The following is a 24,908-nucleotide window of genomic DNA, read 5'->3' as shown; positions in this document are numbered from 1 at the left end:
ACCGTAAATATGGCCCAACCAAGGTGTCACAAGAAGGGCACAATGAAAAGTGTTGTCCTTTTCTGTGTGATCACTGGGGACACCTATCACCTTTTTTTTGTAATTCCGCTACCTTTTTTCAAGATTATTTAAGTCTATTAATATTGTTTATTACATTCATAATGCCATATATAGAAGCTAGGACAATGTTTTGGAGACACAATATTGTACATTGTTTGTAGCAATTGGTTTGCTATCACTTCTATATTTCTTTGACAAATGAGTACTGGGTTGGACCACTACTTCATATCCGTTGTGTTTCAAATGCAGCCTGTCTGGTTCTTTCTTTCTAGAGGCATTCTCCCTCTTTTGGTGAGAGATCTTTCCAGGCCTGGTGTAATGACCAAGTGCAGAATACAGCCCGCATTGTGCATTCGTCCTGTGCTTACACTTTGTTTTAGACTATTTAAGATTCTGGGCATGAGATAACAGAATATGATTGATATCAGTGGCTGAGCTCATGAGAAACGCAATCCGGAAGTGGAACCACCTCCACAGATACTGCTGGGATCACTCACTGAAAACAAGAGGACAGTGTAGTAATCAGCACACTGAGTCATACACATTCTTAGAATTTCAAGTCACTGGGAGAGGATATTCAATTCATCCTTGGCAAGATCATGGGCAGAAAGAAACATCTTTTAAGTAGTTAATGAGTGTAGATGTGGACAGAGCACGGGTTGTGCTCTGCGCTGCCCTGCATATGCCTACCTTCCAGAGTGCTGGTGTCTGGGCTTAGTGCTGTCACAGTGTGGAGTGTTGATGTAAATGGTGCTGGTGCACTGCATCTAGGCTGAATGTTGATTTGGCTAGGACACCATGGGGCTCTCGGTGGGGCATACCCTATGAACCAGTCACGAACCTGTACCCTACAAAAGAAATGAATAAAGACCCACAGACTCAGTGGCCTTCCTTTGCCTACATTGGGGATGTTGTGTGTGTGTGAAAGGGGGAAGTGTTCTGTTCTGTGGACCACTGTGTGTCTGTGAACTAGGAAACTTCTGTCTATTTCTGGGTTGGTATGCTGAGTGGACAAATAATGCAAGAGTGAGAGAGAGAGGCATGCTTGAAGTGTGAGGTCATGTGTGTGTTCTGGGTTTACCCCCTCATGAATTGCAGTTTCATGTGTACCTGTACTCTGTGGTAAGGGTTGTCTGGTTCTCTGTATTTTAAATGTTCAATTCAGTATGTGTTCTCAGTGGGAAGGATTTTGTGGTTCTCTACATGAAGGGTTATTAGTGCTTAATTTGAACCAGTGCTCGCCGATGGGGCCCACTGGCACTTATTCTTCCTCATCAGACATTTCCCGAGAGCAAGAGAGAGAAAAACACAAACTGTAAAGAAAAAAAAAAGAAAGACGTAAAAACAGTGACAAAGGAAGAAAGAAGAGATGAAACAGGACCTGCAAGTGTTAGATAAAGGAGCAGGGAGCACCTAGTGGTGACTTAAAACGACAACAAGTGGAATCAAGACTACGAGGCCTGGGTATTCGGCACCCCCAATATTTGTAGCGCTGGCACCGGGGTTCTCAGCAGAGCTTTACTATTTCACAAATTAAGCACCAAGGGGCTTATTTACAAGCCCATTCCGCCACTGGTATCTCGCTTCTATTGACGCAACGGCAACGCAATGGGCTTCCACATATTTACAAGGTCATGTAAAGTCACCCTGCGTGACTTTTCATGGACCTGTAAATATGTTTCCCATTCACGCATAACTCTGCGTGAAAGAGGCGTTCCATGGGTGTTGCTGTGGGTGTTCCCACGCAACATTCATGGAACTTGACGCTTTCCCAGATTTACAACATTTTGTAAACCTGAGAATGCATCAGAATCCTACGCCTCTGCGGGGGAGGTGTAAGGAAGTGCAACGAAGAAAAAATACTTTCATTTCTCCTTGTTTTGCCTTTTTCCTATGCATGCTGTATTCTGAAGCACATATAGAAAGAGGAAAATGCCTTTAATGATTGTTTATGGGTTATGCCCGGGAAGGTGTCCCTTCCTGCACAAAAACAATCATCCACTTAATGCAGGCACCCTTGCAAAATGACGCACAGGTGTCTGCGCTAGCGCACAGCTGCTCTTTGTGCGCTGGCGCAGGGGAGAAGGACAGGACTACGCTGTGTCTTGTAGATACAGCGCATTCTTGCCCTTTTCTCTTGAGGCAGGGCAGTGCAGCAGGAAAGTCAAAAGTTTATTAATTAGGTCCCGAGTGTTATTAAATTCGGAATAGGTATGCAGTGGTAGGAGGTGTGTATGTCTGTGTTGTTTTGTATTTTCCGTGGTGGAGGTTCAGTGGTTCCAACTTTCTGTTACTTTGATGTTGGGCAGGTATTCTGCCATTTCCTGTACAGATAATGTAATTCCGTTAGTCATTTTAACTAACAGCAGGGAGACTGCAGGTTTCATAAATTGGTGTGGTGTTTCTCCGTACTTGAATGATGGTAGAGGGTCTGTGGTTTCCTGTACCTGCATGTTCTTTCTTTCTTTATTCTGGGAGTATGCAACAGATATTCCATTGTACTAAGTTAGTTTTGGTTTGATTGCTAAACTGTGCGTTTGTTGTGGTGCACATCTCATACCCTGTTTGGGGTTTGTGTGTGTGTAAAAAGGAGAGGTGTGTTATAGCCTGATTCTTGTTCTGAGTCAGCTGGAATGGCCCCGCCAGACTCTTAGTGGTCGGGAGTTTCCTCACCCCTAATCAGGGCCAGCTTTAGTGCTGGAGGCGCCCAGTGCAACACTCTTTTTTGACCAGGCGCGGTGCGTCCATTGGGGCGTGGGGGCGTAGCCCCACTAAGCCACATGGACGCACGCATGCACGCTATTGGCAAAAGAAAAGCAATTGTATTTTTGCCTGCTTAGCCGCCCGCTAAGCAGGCAAAATACATTTGCATTTCCCAGTGCTCCTTCAGTTCGGAAAGGTCCTTGACTCCCTTGCCGCTGAAGCCAGGCGGTGGAGCGGTGGGGCGGTGGGGCGGTGGGGCTGCGGGCCGGAATCTAAGTCTCGGGCTGGTGTAGCCCTGTGTCACTCAAGTTTAGTGACACAGGGCTATGGCCAGCTCGAGCATGCGCGGCGCACTGTACCAGCGGGTCCCAGCAGGTGCTGCTCAGGCCACCAGGGCCGGGAGGATTCAGGGCGAATACAGACTGTGCCCCCCTAGCCAATCCTGGCGCTGCTTGCAGCGCCAGGATTGGCTAGGGGGGCACAGTGTATATTCGTTTCATCATCACACAGGTGACTGAGATGCCAAGGAGACTTAGGGACCGGAGCAGAGGATACTGTACACAGTAAGTATGTATGCCGTATGTATACCCTTTACACGTTCCTCATTTTGACAACCTGCGAAGTTTCTAGTTCAATTAGGAAGTTTAACCGCTTCGCCGCGGCGGCTTTTCCCGCTGTGCGCGGCATTTTTAAAAATCCTGCGTAACGTGACAAAGCCAGCTCGTCATCCGCGCAGCGCAGGTAACGCCCATGACGAGCTGGCTTTGTCATCCGCGTCGAAGGGGTTAATGAGGAGTAAAGATGGCACATCAGGGCCCCCAACCAAAGTGTAAGCCATATGCAGAGTGTTTACCAGGGTTAGCTGCCTCCCAGCAATCTGCACAATCAATCTGAAGCACAGGGCATAACCTGGAGTCTCTGACACGCCATGAAAATAGCGCTATTTCGCTTTAGTCAAAATCCACATTTTGATAACTTCTTCGATTAATGTAAAGCATTGCACATTTTTTATAGTTGGTAAAGTGAAGTCTGCGAAGACATTGCCCTCCTAAGAAAAATAAAAAAAATCGAAAACATATTCGAGACCTGTGTATGGTAGTGCTTTGTTCAGCATCTCCGGTGCGAAGTGTGGCTTAGATTTTCATTTTCTTTCTGTACTTAATTAAGGATTATGTAAAAAACACTTACAAGATGTTTCATTTATCCTTATAAATACGCACCCTGGAACAAATATAAAACTGATCGTGTAAATATGCATGAGTAATTGACGCTTCTTAGGTGGGAAAAAAACAGAGCACCTCTGTATTTCTTGGGGTGATTGGCAATGGCAAGAGGTTTCTCCATATGGAAAAAAGAAATGCTCTGTGAATAAAATAATGTAAACATCTGAACGTGCAGATTCACATTTCCACCGTGCATTTACAGGTGGACTCTCCGGTAGGCAGTCAGCTGAAGTACACAACGGGAAGGAGGAAATGTCACAGGGCCCTGTCAGACATGTATACATGACAGAGGGGCAGTTAGGGTAAGAAGGAGGAGAGGGCAGAAGAGAAGATGAGTGGAAGGGCGGTATCAGAGGGGGAAGGGAGAGCAATGAGTGATCGTGAGCAAAATCAGGTGTGAAAGGGTTGGGAACCGCTCTACAGGATTCCAGAGGTACCAGGCTACAGCAAAGAGATCCCATGGAGGTCAGGAGCCTGCCGCCTAACATTTCCCATATTGTTTGTCAGATCATTCGAGCAGCATCTCCTTAATGGCTATTGTCAAGTTTGAGTCAGGCAACGTTGGGTTATTTTGCTTAGTTCTGTAGTGTTTTATGTCACTATAATGTTGCTACAAATCACAGGAATGACGGACAGAAGAGATAGAAAGGGGGCATTTTCCTTTTCATTAACCCGGACCTGTTAAAGGGATTACGCTGCTCTCCCAAGCTCGCCATCTTTTACCACACACTGCTGTTGCCCATTGTATGTCTTACTGTTCGGGTGTGGCCCCAAACGTATGTTTTTTTTATATTAAGTACTGCCTGCAGGGTTAGAGTGTGGGGGACCATGTAAAAAGTTATTTTGTAAATTGGGGGAAGGCCTACTGAGCCAGGGAAGGAGGTGTTGGGATCTAATATTGGACACAAATCAAATGTTCATTTTTAAGCACATTATGTGGGCAGCAGTGGTCGAAATTGCTTAAGATTTAAAGTTGAGTTTATAGCGGTTTGGTGATTCTCACCCAATGATTTGTTTCAGAAATATAGTAGCAATTTTTTAATGCAGTGACCAGTGAGCTGAGACCTTTTTCCACTATAGTGCGCACCTTGGTTCTTTTGCCTGTAATCTTGCATGAAGTTCTATAGCCTATATGCTTTATTGCCTGTAGAGAACTTCGGGTATGGCTTTATGTTACATTTTGTCTTAGTCCCCAATATAAATTAGATTGTGCTCTCGAGCCATGCATGCATAAGGCTTTCATAAGATCTTCCATGCAGATATTACTGCCTGTGTGCACGAGGCACTGTCATTGATGCCAATTAACCCCTTCGATGCTCATGACGAGCTCAGCTCGTCATGAGGTACACCTCTCGTACGCTCATGACGAGCTGAGCTCGTCATGATTGCATTGTTTTCTGAGTTCTTCAGCACAGCAGGGGAATTGCTGCAGCAATGATGGTGTTAAAAGTAACCAGGGGTAGCATCAGTCATTTGTGTACTTTGATACCCCCGGGCAGAAGGGCACAAAAACGAGTGAAACAGGGGGCAGAATGGCACAAAAAACGAGTGGGACAGAGGGCAGAAAGGCACAAAAATGAGTGGGACAGAGGGCAGAAAGGTACAAAAAACGAGTGGGACAGAGGGCTTTGTAAAGGCTGTCTCCCAACTGCTGTGCAACTTCTTCTACTCTTAGAGCTGAGATTTTCATGCAAGTCTTATAGTCTGAATTCAGCAGCGTATTAGGACGGAATGTAGGAAGCTATTTGGTTATACTGTATAAGCAGCTACCTATGTTATGTCATCCATGAATGTAATAACTGCACTTTCACAATAGCTTTATTAACCTTCCTGCTTTCTCAAATTTGCTTGGAAAATGCACGATTTTTCTTCTCTTTTTTCAAAATTTTCTTGGGGGGGGTTATACCCCCAAACCCCCCTTATGGGGTTCGGGCTCGCTCGCTGCGTTCCTTCGCTACGGTGCAGTATGCAAATCAGTTTGCGCCCCACCACTTTCAAATGTCACCACCCGCCCCTGTTTTTGACGCCCCTCCCCCATATGACCTCCTCCTCGGATTCCCTCATTACCATCAGCTGCTGCTGCCCATGCAGGTAAGAGCAGTGGGACGGTCGGGATTCAACAGACGACCCTGAGGCTCGGAGTTGTCTGTTGAGAACCCCCACACCCGGCCTCACCTCCCCACCGCTCTACCTGCACGGGCCGCGGCTGATTACCATCCAGCAGAGTCACCTCATCTCTCCCTAGCCCCTCTCTCAGTTACATTTCATTTGTTTGAAAGCGCCGGTAAAGGCTGGCTTTACTAATCCACTCAGCTATCCACACAAAACACAGATCTGTTCTTTGCAGCAGGTATATCAACCCTTACTTTAGGGTGAATCAAAACTGCCACTAGACAAACCTCTGATCTCTCTCTCTCTAACAGGAACATTCATCTCAAGAGTTATCTTGCTATTTTTATTGCTGGGCGAAAGCTGAACGCACAAGAAACTCTGCAGCAGATGATTTTAACCGCTTCGCTGCAGTTTGAATTCGACCGCGGCGTGAATTCTGCCGCGGCGTGAATTCGGCCACGGCGCGGGGGAAGGGGGGCGCAAGCACGGCGCTCCCTTACTCATGACGGCTCCACGCCGTCATGAGTCACGGGCGGCGTGTGCTCATGACGGCGTGGAGCCGTCATGACCCCGCCCACTCACTAATTCGCCCACACAGGTGGGGAATTAGTGCCCCGTGGGCGGAGCGGCGGTTAGATGGCGGCCCCACGTCGTCATGTGCACACACCGCCCATGGCTCATGACGGTGTGGAGCTGTCATGAGCTCGAAAGCGGTTACATTTTCCTTATTGCTAAACATAGTGCCCCTCCCCTGAGATTAGTGCCCCCTACCCTCCAGGTCAGCACCCAGTGCGACTGCACGGGTCACACTGCCCTAAAGTCGGCCCTGCCCCTAATACCAGATGGAGGAAATGGAACGCTGGCTCGGTTTCAATGAATGCAAATCCACTGCTTATAAAACCACCCAGGCAATGGACTCAGGCACAGCCTAGCCAAGCTCACAACGTCCCCTCCTGCAGCATAGGGGGAGTGTGCAACGCCCCAACTGCAGCCCCGGGCCTGCCCTGCCCCCCTCCCTCAATAGTTTGGACTTTTCCAGGCCGTCGAAGCTGTAAGAATGGCTTGGGTGGCAGGAAATTGTCATTTTAATGTATATTGAATTAATAGTGATTAGTTGTTGTGGTCATCTCTAAATTATCCAGACAGCGCCACCTTGTCACGAACGCCGGTGTTGACAATTAAGTGCCGGATGCCAAGCCCCGAAAACTACCTGCTCAAATTAAGCACTATTCCAACACTGGCAACTCTTCCTCTAAATTCTTGTCACCTTGCAATGAGGCCAGAGTGGGCTTTTTCAATTGCCAGCCAAGTAGCCACTATGCGGTACTGGGAGGGTGTTGTGGGGGGCTTGGGGGGGGGGTCTTCTTTGGCCTCATTCCTTGTGTGTCTTTGTTCCTTCTCATGGTGTGGAGTGTTGTGTGTGCGTTTTCCCCTCTTGACAGTCACATGATTTAAGCTGGTTTGGAGACTAAGGAAACGTCATCTATATCCTGGCGGGGCGTTTATTACCTTTGAACCTATTCTGTGCCCTATAACTAAGGCATGAAGTATATAAATTAACTTATAGGCTCTGTGTGCTTCCTTAGTCTTAGCCCGCGGCACTACTTCAATGTCCTATAGCAGATGGCAGCTGTCGGCCAAATAACACCTGTTTATAAATTAACGGCACTATGGGGTGGGTGCACCCTGGGAGTTGACCACAAAACCAAGCACCTGGGGCTTTACTTTAAAGGCGCTGGCAGGCTAGACTGGATAATTATAAGTTGTACTGAAGAAGACATGCGCTGCCACGTCGCACTTGATTTGCACATTGTGTCAGCTACAGCCTGACGTGACGTTCCCTCCCGTGTTCTTCACGTCTGCATTGCAGCAGCCGTTTTATGCGTCTGGATTCCCTGATGGCGCCAGATGATGACATCGTAAGTGAGGACACCTGCTGATAATTTCATAGTGGTCGAATACTCTCCTTTCTGCACGTGGTGCAGTGAGTGGTTAATCAACTGCACAGCGGAAAGAGGGTGTGGCGTAACGGTCAGACCAGTCGACTTTGGCACTGGGGATCCAGGTTCGAGTCTCGGCGTCGGCTCAACATCCAGTGGTTCTGGGCAAATCTCCCCGTGCCTAACAAAAATATAGTGTATCCTTGTTTGAAGTAACTGGTGCTCATGCGAAGTGCTCCCCTACCTTCAGGTCGAGTTCGCGCTATATATATTCAACTGCAAAAAAATTAACGAGGCAAAAACTGTGGAGTCCTCAAACCAGGTCTTCCAAACTGTGGGACTGACAGATACAACTACAACTTTACACCGATCAAATTCAACACATGTCAAAGTAGGTTGTCCGACGGCAGTAAATACCGTGGTATTTTTTGAATCTCGTCTTTATGAAACTGTTGATACAAATGCCATATTAAGTTATTAGCCTTATCAGATTAAATTACATATTTCTGTTTTGTTGAGTGCCGTTAAATTGGTTTATTGGGTTAAAACACCCTTGCAGAGCTCTTTGTGTAAACTGAATTGAACCATGCGAGCAAGTTTTCATAGTTCTGAGGTCTATTAAACGGGCAACGTTTAAGTGGGGCAGGCAATATTTATTTTGTGAACCAAATGACGTCACTAGATTCAAGATAAAAGGTGTGTTGTTATGCGTCCTACGAATCGCAACGGCTTATTTTTGTTGTTGAAAGGACATCATTCAGTTATACGTCACACATACCACAAAAGCTTTGCCTTTTTTTTGGAAAGGACGCAATGTAGTCAGTTATACATCACACACTGTGAAACTTTGCATTTTTGGTTAATAAGATAGAATGTAGTTTAACGTCATACATATAGTAAAACTTTGCATTTTAGGTTAATAAGATATAATATAGTTTAACGTCATACATATAGTGAAACTTTGCATTTTCGGTTAATAAGATAGAATATAGTTTAACGTCACACATATCGCAAAGCCTTACATTTTTCAGTATCTGCCGGACTGCGGGGGAGTCCGGCGCGTAGAGGATCTTTCCCATCAGCAGTGGCTTCACGGCGCTCCAGGCGATTTTGGTCGCAGGATTGGATTCCAGGCCTTGGATCAATGCGTTACAAAATGGAGCTATATGACGCAAGAGAAGAGGAAACGCGCGTCAGTACCGCGTGCTCATTACTGCTCTCTACTAAACACAGCCTGATAAATGTTAACATGCACAGGCCGGACAGGCCGTTTATTCCACCGGGCATTTCCCGGGTGTGATTGAGACCATGGAGGCCAGCTTTGAAAGCCCAGGGTCGCTCCCCTGGTGCCTCTCACCAGGTCCTCGAGGTTATTTGCAGCAGGCTTCAAGAGAGAGAGAGAAACAGCAGGAGTGTGTGCGCGGGGGGGGGGGGGGGGGGGGGGAATTGGGGAGGTGGAGGTAGAGCAAAAGCGATCAGAGACAGAGAAGAGAGTGAGCAAGAGAATGGATGGATAAAACGAGAGCAGGTGTGAGGAGACAAGGGGAGCCAGCTAGTCTCTGCATTTTTGCCACATCTGCTTTAGTTCCCCAGTCCAGCCTTGCCCACCCAGTGACGGGCATTGCTGGTAAGAGCAGTGAGTGAGGCACAGGGTCAGACTGATTTGCATATGGCCATGTCTGAACTGGGGGTGGCAGAGTGGGCTAAAGAACGGTGATGGATTAAACACAGATCTGTTGACTGGGTGTGAGTGTTTGATTGATTCAGATGCTCCGTCCATCACCACCCCCTTTTGTACCGCAATCTAACAGCCATCACTGAGTTTTAGTAAGGAATAACATAATAAAAGATTATTGATTGATGTCCTGAATGGTAACTTCTTGCCCAAGAGGCAGCCATAACTTGCAAAAACGCACTTGAACTAGACAAAAAAAAGAAGTGCCCTGTAAACTATAGGCAAGAAAATGAGGTGAAATAGCGACTGACTTTGCCTAACGTCAGCTGATTGGATCCTTCATTTAAATAAAGTTTTGAAAACCACTGATCTCCAATTGTGATCCCACAGGATATCATCAAAGGTTGGTATAGGGTGACAGTCCCTTTTAACGATGTGGTTCAAAAGGTGTACATCAATAGAGACCCAAACCACCCTGGGGTGCTTGGCCTCGGATGTGGCCACCACTGGGGGTATTTATAATGGCGGATCCTGACATTTTGTCAGTTATCTCTTCTTGTTCTAGCTTGGTGCGTTCCAGTCCCACTTGTAGGTGGAAATGAAAAGGTATTCTCCTGTGCCGAAGCACCATGGGTTTTAGTGTTATCAGTATGTCGTTTTGATGGATTTCCCTTTTAGGCAGCCTAGGGTCTGAGAAAGTGACCTAATATACACAGCATTTCCGAAAGCCGTGAAGCCGAAGAGGAGACGCCGAGACAACTAGATCAGGTACACGTACTCGTGTATCCTGACTTTTTCATTGCTGCATCGAATTTGATGTACCCCTTAGAGAGAACCCACCTACAATAAGATAGGCTCTTCTAAACTGGTTTCAACTGATTAGAAAAACCTTTTTTGAACCATTACTTTTGCCCTGAGGAAGTCTGTTGATGCAGGGATTAGCATCAGACGAAACACGTGTTGGCTGAAAATCTATTGACACAACTGTGATTTGGAGTGAAGAAAAATCAATAAAGGAGACTGAATATTGGAATTTTGAAATTTTCATTTATCAAAGACTTTACTTGACAAGGAAGATATCATCTCTGCACTAAATATTACTGGACATTGTACCGGATGGGTGAATTGTAAACCTAATCATTAATTTTGTTGAGCTCAGAGAGATACTGTTTTGATACTGTTTTGATTTCCTGTGTATCCCATCGTTAACAATTCTGGTAAAGTACATGAATCCCAGGGCTTGCACTGGATGCAGCACAAGTGAGAAGCATGCCTGTACAAACACTTCTGCATTGATAGATTTTTTCTCATACTGTGAAGGATGGTGGGCTCAAATATTGCAGCGAGTTGTAGCAGAGTTAAGCCTCCATAGTATAAATCCTTCTTTGGTGTGCTGGAGTCTCAGTTGTGGCTTCAGTCAAAGCTACGGCCATTTATCTGTGAGTCTATCAAGGCTGTGACAGCTAGTTTATGTGTCTGCATTCAACATTTGGGATGTGGTCTCTTGAATTTGGATGTGCTGTTGAGAAAAGAGATGATGGATATTTCTTCTCCCTCTTGATCATTTACCATCAATGACATGGTTGAGATGTGTTCCCTCCCATCCAGTCTTGTGAATTAACTTGGACATCCCCCAATGCCACTGCTCTCTGCTGTGGTTACTTTCTCGTCTTCTTCAATGCAGAGTCGCAAAAAAATATTTTGGCCTTCCACAATTTGAGGAGTCTTTTCCTTGCACTGGAAATGGGTGGATGTCGTTCGAGAATTCGTAATCGGGGTTCAATTCCGAATTGAAGTGTGATTCCACTGCTATTACTGTTCCATCATAATCAGGTTCATCTTCTGGTTATGATGGGATATCTTTTGGTATTGTTTTACAACTTTTTTTACCTGCATAGTGGAGCAGGCGGTAGCGCTTCAATCCATTGTCCATTTCTTCTGTAGCCCTAAAGCTATTACTCAGGCAGCCCTTTGCAATGCAACACCTTGAATCTGCAGGAGCCCTCAGCGTGCTGAAAGGTGATAGTGGGTGATGGCACCCTGGAGCGATGGGTGTAGTTGTAGTTATGACATACAGGGTGGGGCCTGCACCCTGGTTGTCAGCAGTTTGCCTGTCTCCTCTCAGGTTGAAAGATAATTTATCACACTGATTTTCACCCACTGGTGTTAGGAATTACTGGCAGGATTTTGTCGATGTTGTGGACAGCGGGTGTGATGGGCAACCAACTCAAGGTTTGGTGAACCTCATGGTGCTACTCAACGTTGTCATGATGACGGCTATCTGAAGTCTGTGTTTCCATGGTATGCATTCCAGCAAAATGTACATGCACATTGGAGCTTACTGCTTGGTTGTTCAATGTTCCAGTCTTTTCTAGCCAGCAGGATGGTTGGATCGTTGTATGGGGGTATTCAAGTAGCTCACCTCATAAGCAGGTCCCTCGGGGTCTGATGCACCTGCTCAGGCCATTAGCACAGTTCACTCGGGGCACGCTGTTTTGCCTAGTTGTCTGAGCGCAACAGTTGTGTGCTGGGGGGCATCATGAGCGTGTAGAGGCAAGAAGAGTGCAGTGTCTCTTCAGGCAGGTCGGTGTGTGTTCTTGTCAGGACCATCAGTCATCTCTCCAACTATAGGCACAATGTGTTTTTGGGGAAAAGGTAAGTGTGAGGTGCTGGGTGGGTTAGTACCACATCAGGCACACAGCTGGCCCGCATCTTGTCAATAGAGCGAGGATGAGGCATCAAAATGGTCACTAATCTCTGAGCTGAGCTCATGCACACGGTCCTATTTTATGTAACCTATGATGTTGTTCCTGGCATCAGGATATGCGGATGCGTGTGATGTACCATTTCCCCACCTGATGCCATCTGCCCCTTATTCAACCTAACCCACAAGAAGCGTGAAGGAAGGACCACATTTCAGCTGGACAGCATTGCCTCCGTAAAGCTTGGATTGCCATCCGAACCTCAGCAACATACTATGCCACAATTTTAACCCTAAACTCACACTGATATGATCAAATCAGAAAATTATCAAAATGTATTCCTAACCCTTATCCAAACGAAAATCTTGACATTGACCCTAAATCTCATCAACAAAGTTTCCAAACTTCATCCCTAACCTTTAAGTTGACTCTTATTGTTATCCTCATCCTATCCTAGCCCTAAACCATATCTCAGCCCTAAACTTGATGCTTAGTACTAGGCTAACACTAACATGATGGACCTAAACTCTAATCTTGACCCCAACTTTTACTCTAATTATCACTCTGACCCGCGCTTAAACTATAAACTGACCCTATCCCTAACCTTGAGTTAATCCTTACCCTAACACTCGCCTGAACGAACCCAACGCCTAACCTATGCCTACACCCTGACCCTAATCCCTGACTTTACCTTAGTCCTCACCCTAACTCTGATCCTAGTCACTAACAGCATCCCTATTCCTTATAATGACTTTAATCTAACCCCCAACGTTATGTCTTATCCTAAAGGTATTCTTTACCCTAACATTTACTCTAGCTCTAAAACCCTAACTAACTCTGGCCACAACCAGGACCGGAATCTTGACCAATCTATTACTTTATATTCCTAATTTGGGTTGAATGCATTTCTCTTATTTGTATTCCTCTGCCCAGCTTTTTTTTTTCAATTGAACGGTTGTTTAATTAAATGATTGATTCAAATGGTTTTCTCTCAAATGTACTGGAGTGAAATGAGAGGAGTCTCATGGGAATGTGTTGGGATACAACACCCATAAATTGAGGAGTTTGTGCATTGTTATGCGTGTGATCTCAGGCTAATCAATCTCTACAACTGATAAACAAGTCAGGTATTGGCCATGCAGGGAGGAGCTATTGAATTTAATAAATTATTGCTATTTTAATAACATATTTATTTAATGGTGATTAGTTTGGTGCTGTGTGTTACCAATTAGCATGTTTCCTGATAAGTGTTAACTGCTATTTAATTTTTGTCCTTTTTTCCTACATTTAGGTGCCCCCTTAACTAAGGCATCCAGCCTTTCCTTATGTATACAAGCATAAAAATATAGTAAAGACACTTCACATACAGCAAGACAGTCTTTAACTCTGTTAAAACGTTAAAATAATTCCTGCGCCACACAGAGCTGCAGACTTAAATCACTCTCAGGATCATTAAGACAGTCGCAGGCAGCCTGGAGACCCACCAGCTTTACAGAGACCTCCAGTCCTCTGGACCTGATGCACAGGGGATCTTACCCATGTAATTGGAAGCCCTTGCTTGACTTTCATACTTGGAACTGACTTGCCCTACACCTCATTGTTTCTCTTTGTGGATGGCTCATAAACTGTTGAGACAAGGTTCATGACTGTTGTCTAAAGCAGCCTCACAGTAAAACACTTCTACCAGCGGCGGCTCATCTGCAATGGCGGAGAAGCGCCGGCTCAGGGCCAGCAGCTGAAAAATGAAACAATAGTTTATTATTGTTTTGTTTTGCAGCTGCCGGCCGAGCCAGCATGTACAAGTAGAGGGGGGCCGGGACTTGGGAGATGGGGCGGAGTGATGTGCGCTGCTAAGTGCGCATGCCGGTTTGTCCAGCCGTCTTAGGGAAGCTAAACAGACAAACACAGTTAGGTTTCTCCAAACCAGCTATAGTGTACAGCTGAGTTGGAAGCACTGACTCCCTGTGCCTGAGCGAGGGTTTAACCAGCCCGCTCAGGCCAATCCCTGCACTGCACTCATGCTTAGTCATATAGCATGAGAGCAGCATGGGGATTTAATAGGAAGTCTCTGATGCTGTCCCAGGGACTGCTGGGAGTAGGAAGCAGAGGAGCACTGAGGCGCGAGGTGGCCGGTAGCATCAGGTAAGTTTTATTTCTTTATTATTAACACCTCCCCCCACGCTCCCCTCACACCTCCTCCACCCACCAAACCACTTTTTGTTTGTGTCGGCTGCCACTGACTTAGACCACCCAAAGTATCCACATATTATTAATTTTGTTGCTGCTGAGAATGGAAAGCTTTCGAGCACACTTACTAGTCGTAGTATCATAGAGGTAAGTGGATTCCCTGCTGGTGGAGTTCACACCAAGGAAGGCCTTGTAGTTGTTGTCTTCATACCAGTTGAAAGAGAAGACCCGTGTGCCACCACCCTCGGGATAGCCACAGAAGAGATCAGAGAGGGAGCTCAACAGCTGGCTGAACGAGCTGGGTCCGCCATCTTGTATGATTGGTTGAAGCACAGAGAACAGGTCTTCAAAACTCTTCTTCTGGGATAACTGAGGAAAAAAGAGAGGCCCTCTGCGTTAGTTGCTGAAGTATAGAAGAGAAAGCAAGTGCTTCACACAGTAACATTACATTTGAAGAATGCTAAAGCTTTTTCTAGAATGGCGCAATGGGCTCCATCAAAAGTGTTTTGTTATGCAGTCTTAGGGACTGATTTAACGTTTGGTGTACTGGATACTCCATCAGAAACGTGACAGATATCCCACCCGCCTTATTATAACAAGTCTTCATGAATGTCTGAAACATTTAATAAGGGAATTGTTTGTAGAAACAACCTCCACTGAAAACAATGAATCCAAGCACAGAATTATAATATGCCCTCTGGGCAGTGGGTTCTAATGTAAACAAGAACAGATATGGTGACCAATTGTTCATCTGATTTCCCTTCTACATCGTGTGGCTCAACACAATATAGAAGCAATGTAGCCCAGTAAGATACATCCATGATACGATGAGTCCAGACGTAGCAAAGTTCAGACTGAGAAACACGAATTTCATCACCCCTATTATTAGGTGCTTCTTTTTTAATACCTTTATTTTTAGTTTCAGGACAGAAAGAACATGAGTAGCAAAATAGTGGACAAGGTAATGAGGGAGAGAGCGGGGGCTGTATAAGTATATAGATTCTTATTACATTTCGGCAGCTGTGTTGGAATATAATTATAGTAATTTGTGATATTTGAAAGCATCATTTGCAGCACATAGATTCCACATTTACATGGCAGAGCTGTCTATTTGTTAATGTATAATTTCAAAGGTTTGGGGTCTGCTGGCCCATTGGGATGTCTGAGAATACCCAATTTCCTGATTGAATCAGTTTGATATCTTCATTGTGGAAGTCCACTTTGGTCTTTGGTGACACAGATTTGGAAGAGCCTCCAAATCGAGTTATATTTGCAACATTATGAACTGTTGTGGGAAGTCTCTCCATTGCAAGCTGATTCCTGAGTTTGAACCACAATAACTGTTGTGAAGGTGAAGTAGTCCAGAACACTGATATTGAAGTCAGACACATTACATCGTGAGGACTGGGCCGATGAAGTAGAATCAGAGGAATGACTGAATCGGTAGATAATCGAAGGACTCACCACTTCTTCCTACCAGACCGCAGGCCATAAGGCTATACCAAAGCAGGCAAGACAGGCATCAATCGCTCATCAAAGTAACCATAGGACATGGCAAAGTCCAGTCACAAAGAAGGAAGGACCAATCTAAGAAGGCCAAGAAAGTCCCAAGTGCCAGTGCAAAAGAAAGCCAACAAGAACTAGAAGCCCATAAAGTAGACGCCAAAACTTGTGCAACCTGAGGAACAGGGACCCAGACTTAGGGAACATGTGCAAAAAAGGTCATAATGGAGGCTCCCTGCCCGATCCTGCCTAAAGCACCTACAAACATCGCCAAATCTCCCTGAAAGTAGTGAAAAGCATCGGAGGTGGCGACAAAATGCAGCGGCTGCCCCAGAATCGGGCCTTTTGACCAGCGCGCATCGTAGAAGGCCCAGGACGCGGGAGACGCCAGACCGCAACCCGATAATGGCAGCCGCTCCGGGGATCTGACCGGCCCGGGCGCCCACTGCCCCGACGTCTCTGGGAGCGACCTCAGTGTATCAAGTGCAGAGCCTGCTGGATTGAGCCCTCGCTGCTCACCCGGGAGCTGTTGACCCGGACTGCGGCACATCGCCAACCCCGGTCGGCGACCAGGCGAGAACCGGCCGGAGGTCGCGAAAATCGAGGCCCCAGCTTTGGACCTTCCGCCCCTGCCGGCGCACCCCTGCGAAGAAGTGACGGACCCGCCGTGGTGAACAGGGCCTGGAGAGTGCCCCGAAATGCCCACTTGAAGCAAGGGCCCACCTCGCAGCACCCGGCCGACGCCTGCATTGATTCCCTCGCTGCGCAGTATGTGAGTGGTGGAGCTGCGGCGGTGGGGTGACATAAAGAAACACCCGAGACGAGGTGAGAGAGACGGGCATGAGTGTGGTGTAGCGGAGCCCACCCGCAGTGAACAGGCGTGGCGGGTGAGTGCCCTGTGGCCAGAGGTGAACCGCTGCACGAAGTGCTCTGTATGCAGGAAGGCCGGCAGAGCCCACCCGCATCAGCAGAAAAGTCGGTGTGCCGTGGAGTGAAGCAGCTCCAGTGGAACCCACCCTCGACATCTCCTGCCCCCGCCGAGTGTGTGCGTGAGGGCGACAGGGTGGCCGATCTCCGGAGGGCAAGCGGAGAGGGACAGAACGGTGCGGGAAGGCCAGAGCACCGGTGGAAGGCCGTCCCCCAGCTGCTGAGCACGAAGGTGAGGAGAGAGGAGGTGGGCGCCACAGAAGGCTCGGGGGGCACGATCGAGCTCCCGGTGTGGGATTGACCAGGGGAGCCCAAGGACTGAATGGTTGACTCTGTTGCCATATTTCTGCCCGACGGACCGAACCCGCCCGACGGACCGAACCCGCCCTGCGGACGTCGGGCTCAGTGAAACCGGCGGTGACCCCCGGGGGCGAGCTGCTCTGAGTTAGCACGATTTGCCCTAAATTTACCGCCCTGATCCTCTGCACAGGCCACAAGCCCTTGAAGCCTACCGGAGCTGCTCATGACATGGCGGGCCAGAGGGGGAAAAAAGGGCCCCAGACACTTCCCGAACTGCTGGCCAAGTCCCAGCCCAAGCCCAGCAAGGACCCACCTTCCCCAGCGGCCACGAAAACCCTGCCAGTGCCCGCGGATGACCAGATACCCATTACCAGATCCTTCTTAGAGACATTGTTTAACTCACTCAGAGAAGACTCAAACAGGATTTGACGGGTGAGGTCAGAGAACTCCGGCGCGACGTAGAGGGCCTTGGAGAGCAGATGGTTGCCATTGAAGAGGCGGACCAAACCAGAAGTAATGAAATCGAGCAGCTCCAACAGGAGGTCCTGCGGCTCACGGACCAGCAACTGGACCTTCAGGCCCATGCAGAGGACCTTGAAAACCATTCCCGCCGAAATAACATACGGGTCCGGGGGGTCCCTCAGAAAGCAGAGGGGATTGATATCACTGGATACCTGCAAGCCCTGTTCAGGAACGTTCTGGGGGAGCCGGCGGACTTTGCTATTCGTATCGATAGAGCGCACAGAGTTGGGCTGCCTCGACGTGCCTCTGCCCCACCACCGAACATTTTGGCCTTCCTCCCTGATTTCCCAATAAAAGAGCGGATTCTCCGAGAGGCCCGGCGAGCACAGCCCCTTCAATATCAGGGTGACCCCATAGCCCTATGTCAAGACTTATTAACCATTACTCTGCAAAAACGTAGGGAATTTAAGAGGGCGACGGACTTCCTGCGACAACAAGAAATCCCCTACTCGTGGGGCCACACGTTCAGACTAATATTCAAATGGAACGGAAGGTTACACCAACTACGATCGCTCAAAGACACCTGCGCCCTCCTGGTACTTGACCAAGAAGAGGATGAGCCCATAACTAGAACATCACAGGGGCCGTCCAGGGGGAATGGCAAACAGTGAAGCGCAGGCGGTCCCCAGCGCACCGTTTGAAACCGGACGCCTCTGTCATTACACAAGAACGGGCCACGGCGTTGGCGGAGGTGGCCAAAGAGACCTCTTCCTCTGAGTGATCTGTACTCTTGTCAGGGAGATTACCTATAGCACTCATTCTGCCCGTGCGATGGGGGGGAGTTGGGCGGGGGGCCAAGGGGACCGCCATGAGATATGACCCGTACAAGAAACTTCACCACAGCCCTGTGTGGTCAAACAGGACTGGGACTATGTCTTTTCTTGGTTTGGGGTTTGGGGGGACGGTGGGGGGAGGGGGGGATAACCACTCAGGTCTGAAACGATGGAGTTTGAACTTGACGGAAGAGTTTAACGGTTGGGTTGTTTGGGTGGGGCTTTGGGGAGTGCGGGAGGGACCGAGGGTGGAAACCAGTGTGCCAAAAAGGTTTTGTTAACGACAGCTTAGCCATGCCTCTAGTTTACCAATTCCGAACGGAGCAGATTACAGCCCACGGGGAAGTCATGGGAGGTCTGCGATGCTACAGGGAGGGTTCCAGGGACGGATCAGCTGCACTTCACATTTGCCCTCCTTGCTCTGTATACCTCTTCACGGTGAGGTATCTTCCTCGCCCGCTTGGCGAGCTGACTTCTAGCTGTGTGAAATCACGAGTGTGCTCCCCCCCGGGGCCGAGGTTTCCGGGGGCATACACATGCTGGCCTGCTTCTTGCATCCCTGTGCACCACATACACATGAGTCTACTCCCACGCTATATCACAAGCTCACCTTACCATGGCTGATACCACGTTAAAAATACTGACCCTGAACAACCCCATCAAGAGAAGAGCAGTCATCTCCTACCTTGAGACTTCTGGGGCCGATATTTGTTTATTGCAGGAGACCCATCTCTAGCCAAAAGACTGGCACAGAATGCGCTCCCACGCCTTCCCACAACAATTCTTCTCCTCCCTCCCCACGAAGACTGCAGGAGTGGCAGTTCTAATATCTAAACATTTTAGGGGACGGGTGGGGGACAAGGTAGGGGAAATTAAGGGCCGCCTTTTGGCATACACATTTCAGATTGGGGACACACATCTTACAATGGGTTCTGTCTACACCCCGAACACGGGACAAGAGACATTCCTGAAGGGCGCTGTCTCCGAATCACTTCAATCCTCTGCTTCACTCTTACTTTTGAATGGGGACCTCAACATAGTTATGGACACACATGCAGATAGGTCAGGGCACCGTTATGGGGAGACAGGCGCGATTTCGGCGACAGGGCTCGAGTGGCTAAGGGAGAGGGGTATGGTAGACCTCTGGAGAACTAAACACCCAAAGGCATCACAGTTCACCTTTTATTCACATGTACACCGCATGTATGCTAGGCTCGATCACTTCTTGGGCTCCTCGGAGCTGCTCACAACCCTTGAGGAGGTTAACATAGTACCTGCGGCCATTTCGGATCATGACGCGGTGGCACTGTCGCTGAAGATCCACGCCTCTCCTAGTCCCCGAGGCTCGTGGTGCCTGCGCGAAACCCTGCTGCAGCGACCGGATGTTACTAAAAGGATCAGCGAATGCATTACTAACTATCTAGCCACCAACGACACACCGGGGATATCCATGACGGCTCTTTGGGGGGCTTTGAAATCAGTAACCAGCGGCGAACTTATTGCCATAGCCACAGCTGAAGCCAAAGACCGCAAAGCTAAGCGAGATGACCTCGCCGCACAGGTCTCAGAATTGGAGAGGGTCCACAGTCGCACCTGCGCTCCACGTGTTTGGAGACAGCTAAAAGCAGCCAGGGCCCAACTAGCCAGACTGGACACTGATAGGGCGGAATTTGCCGAACTCCGCCTTCGACATACCTATTATGTTGGGGGCAACAAAACTGGCCGTTTACTAGCCAGCGCCTTGAAGGCCAAAACCCAGCGTTCCAAGATCACCGGCCTCACGGACGACACAGGCGATGTTCTCACGGAAGATACTCAGGTTGCCGAAACGTTCCGATCTTACTATGCTTCGCTCTACGGAGCTGAGGCGACATCCCCCGAGGAGATAGATGCGTACTTGAATACAATGGTGGTCACCGAATTCTCCCAAGCAAATGCACATGCCTTGGATGCCCCCATCCGCCGGGATGAGGTGTTGGCAGCCATATCCCGTTTACGCCCGCTTAAGTCCCCGGGGCCGGACGGCTTCTCAACAGGATTCTATAAGACCTTTAGTCAGCTGATAGCTCAGGTGCTTACCCGACTCTTCAATTCATTTGAGGGCCCCGGTTCCATCCCTCCAGATATGCTGGCTACCGAGGTGGTGGTACTGCCCAAACCGGGAAAGAAGCCCATGCACTGCTCTGCTTTCTGCCCTATTTCATTACTGAACCTCGACCTGAAGCTCTTCACTGGTGTTCTTGCCGCGCGTCTCGGCCCCTGCCTACCGGGGGTTTTGGAATCAGACCAATCGGGATTTGTGCCCAATCGACTGTGCAGTGATAACACTAAGCGGGTACTTCATCTGATTGACAAAGCCCACTTTCAAGCCTCAGATTCTGCGCTACTTCCCATCAACGCTGAAAAAGCGTTTGACCGCGCAGAATGGACCTATTTGCAACGAGTCCTGAGGCGTTTTGGGTTAGGTGACCGCTTTCAATCTTGGATTGCCTGTTGCTATCACCACCCCCAAGCTCGGGTCTGGCTGGGCGGCCTTCGCTCGGACCCATTTTAAATCCAGCGCGGCACGAGACAGGGGTGCCCTCTCTCCCCCCTCCTGTTTGCCCTGTACATAGAACCTCTGGCACAGAAGGTCCGGAATAACCCTGACATCGGAGGCATTACTTTTGGTCATGAACCCCACACGATAAGCCTCTATGCCGACGATGTCATCGCAGCCCTCGACCATCCGGACCGCTCTATACCCGCCTTCATGGAGGAGCTTGACTCATTTGGCTCCGTCTCGGGATTCCGCATTAACAGAGGGAAGTCTCTGATACTACCGCTGGGCAAGAACGCGCAGTCCAACGACCCTGCCATTGGTCAAGGGAGCAGTCTTCAGCTTTCCACACAAATCCCGTACGTGGGAATCACCCTCGCCTCCTCAACGGAGTCGACGATCATTACTAATTATAAGTCCCTAGCTACCCAAATCCGGGCGGATCTCACGCGCTGGTCAAAGCAACCGCTCTCTCTACTAGGGAGAGTTGCGGCGGTAAAAATGTCAGTTTTGCCTAGGGTCCTTTATCTCTTTCAGACTCTCCCGGTTGTGCCCGCATGGGCACCCTAAAGGATCTGCAGGCCGCTCTCCACCTCTTCATCTGGAAAGGGCAACGCGAGCGTATTCATAAACAGTTGGCATATAGGAGTATGGATGAAGGGGGCCTTGGCGTTCCTAATTTGTTGCAATACTTCCAGGCCTCTCAACTCCGCTATTTAGTGGAATGGTACAGGCCGGAATCAGAAAAGAGATGGCTCTTTCAGGATAGAGCCATGGCTCAGACTCCACTCTGGAGAATTCCGTTCCTCGCCAGGCAACACAGGCCACATTATCTATTGAAATTACCTATTACCCGCACGACTATGCAGATCTGGGATAGAGTTGCTCTCAAGAGGGGCTTGACAACCTTCCCCTCCCCATTCACCCACATACTGGACAACCCGGAATTCCCTCCGGGCAATGACCCACATGCATTCTCACAGTGGCGCGGCACCGCGTGTCGTTCTGCCGGTGATTTTTTTGACTTACGGGGCTTTCTCCCCCTCTCAGATATTAAACAAGGGTACGAGATAGACAACCCCCACCTTTTCAAATATTTCCAACTCCGGCACTGGCTCAACAACCCGACCACTGCCACCATGGTAGGGCGCCCAATGACAACCTTTGAGAAGTGGTTAATGACCAAAGAAACAGACAAACATCTCATTTCAGATATTTACAAGATGCTCACACCACCACCCACTCCAGATAAAACACCAGGTCAAAGGCGCTGGGAGGCGGAACTAGGTAGGACGTTAACCCAAGGAATGGAGTTATGTTTACTACAGGGCCTCACACACAACACGCAATACGGCGGTCAGGGAGGCCGCGGTGAAGCTGGCAATGTACTGGTATCTCACCCCAGTCCGACTTCACAAAGGGAACCCGACACACAGCACACTGTGCTGGAGGGGCTGCGGGGAACGGGGCACATTAACCCATCTCCTCTGGGACTGTCCAGAAATCCGGAATTACTGGGAAACGGTCCTAGACGACATTAATTCCACATTTGACACCGACATCCCAAGGTTCCCGGCCTATGCTATACTGGGCCTCCCCAACGCACTCACCTTTCCTTTGAAATCACTGCGGGGTCGTCAAATGGGGATCGCCATGCAGGCAGCTACACAACACATCTCATCACTGTGGGGTTCGACAACTAAGCCCACACACACAGGGTGGTTACACAAGCTCTGGTTCACCCTTGGGATGGAGCGCATACAGGCCACACTCACAAACTCCACCACTACTTTCCAAAAAATATGGCTTCCATTGCTATCCCTCCTATCCAAGGAATTTAATGAGGTCACATGCCCTAAGTATCTTCGTGTTCTACGCCTCACTGACGCTTTGCATGACTCTCGGTAAACATATGGCTACCCACATCATTCAGCACTGGCCTACTTGGTTTGGTTGTTGGCTTTATTGTTCTGCCTTATTGCAACGATCAACATTTGCTTCCTGGACATCGTTCTCCCTTTTTGGCATATGTACCTCACTTCTCATTTCATCCTAAGGGAAGACATGCTTGTCTGTCCCGCCAGCTGTATATGCCGAATGCCTTTATATTTTGTCACGATGCCTACCAATGCTTTTGTTGAGAAAACTAATAAAACACATTTGAAACTAAAAAAGGTCATAACCAGCAACAAGAGTGCCAAAGAAGCCAAAGACTCTTCACTGGTGATGCAGGATAGGATCCAGAAGTGACCTAAAGACACCAACACAAAGACCCTACAGCGAAACAGGCACTTCCCAGCCCAAGCAAAAAGAGCCCATGGAAAAGAATGTCACTGAGCCCCATCAACATGGGTAGGCAGGAACAATAACCCCAAATGAGCAACCTAGATCCAAAACACGAAATAAAGAGTCCCAGATAAACTCGACTTGTAGCACCCTTGGAAAAGCCAGAAACTGGCACTATATCACACCCAAAACAGGGCACAAGCACATCGGAATGGATAAGTTACCAAAGGGGAATCCAAAAGCAGCGTTAACATTCGCCAACAAGACAGCAGACCAGCAAATCAATTTCCAAACATAAAAAGTTAAAACACAGTCCAAAGGAGAAGTCATGCCACGGTTAAAAAAACAAACCTTCAAAGGTCCCTGGGGGAAGTAAACCGGCACAAAGGGCAAGACCTAGCTTGGCACTGAATGAAATATTCTGAGAAGACTCAATACAAGCACACTATTTAGTAAGGTGCACCTACCAACACCAGAACAAAGGCAAGGCCAGTGAAGTGCTGAATCTCCACAATACAAGGAAGATGGGCCGAGAAATACTACATAACCTGAAACAAAGAACCAAAAGCCACATCCAACAACAGATGCAGCCCCTGCCAAATGCCCAACTTGGACCGCCAGGTAAAGCATGTGATCAGACCCCACACAAAAAGGGGGGATAAGGAACTGTAGACCCCAACAAGGCGCCTAACAGAAGGCAGAGCTGTAACAGGGATTTCAAGATCTTACCCCAACTAAGAGCAGATGACTGGGACTACCAGAATCCAGGTCGAACAAGCCCAACAAAAAATGAAGCAGTAAACAGAATAAGCATTTCTAGGACATCATATGCACTATGTTTGAATGGTCAATAGACAGTCTGGACCATAGAGCTCCAGTGAAACCACTAAAGGCAAAAAAATGGAGGATTAATCAAAAAATGTTTGGTGGAGCAAAGGAGGAAGTCTCCCCCTACAGCAAAGACTGAGCAAGCAGCACATACCTGGAAGGGGTGGATCACCAAACAAGGCACAATTAAACCTATGATACTTCAGGATCAGGAGGCAGCCTACAAAGGACAAAAGCAGAGCCACCTGCCCTTAAAAAATAATCCTAACAGAGAAGGTGGGGGTGTTGAAGGACAAAGAAGAAAAAGGCTAAGACATGGCTGCCCACACCATCCAATGCCCCCAGGGGCAAACAGCAAAATATGAAGGAGGGAGGCCAGCAAAAGTGAAAACTGGCAAGAGTGTCCAAAGGGCTAGAAAGCAATACTCCAAGACTAGCAAAGGGCATGATGCACAAGGTAAGCAAGCATCACATCAACGAGCATCCAACCCCAAGAATGAGGACACCATTCTGCAGATCCACGTTGAGGAAGGAGAGAGACCACAGCAAGCCCCACATCTGAGTCCCAGCCAGTGCCCTGTACGACAGTTAGGTTCAGAAGAGAAAGTTTTGCAAGGGCAGAGAATAA

The 24,908-nt window shown here is 48.3% G+C and overlaps 1 protein-coding gene across 1 annotated transcript in view; it reads right to left on the bottom strand.

Annotated features, from left to right (window-relative positions):
- The window catches only part of ABCA4 (ATP binding cassette subfamily A member 4), a 1,055,123-nt gene that overhangs the window by 750,254 nt on the left and 279,961 nt on the right, over nucleotides 1-24,908 (bottom strand). The window contains exons 6-7 of the mRNA XM_086957892.1: nucleotides 14,731-14,971; nucleotides 9,061-9,200 (exon numbers count right to left, since the gene is read on the bottom strand). Coding sequence (XP_086814018.1) covers nucleotides 9,061-9,200; nucleotides 14,731-14,971 — 381 coding nt within the window. The remainder of the gene's footprint in view (nucleotides 1-9,060; nucleotides 9,201-14,730; nucleotides 14,972-24,908) is intronic.

Source organism: Lissotriton vulgaris, chromosome 1_1 (assembly GCF_964263255.1).
Source record: "Lissotriton vulgaris chromosome 1_1, aLisVul1.2, whole genome shotgun sequence".
Classification (NCBI taxonomy): domain Eukaryota; kingdom Metazoa; phylum Chordata; class Amphibia; order Caudata; family Salamandridae; genus Lissotriton; species Lissotriton vulgaris.
This window is presented reverse-complemented; position numbering and strand designations above follow the sequence as displayed.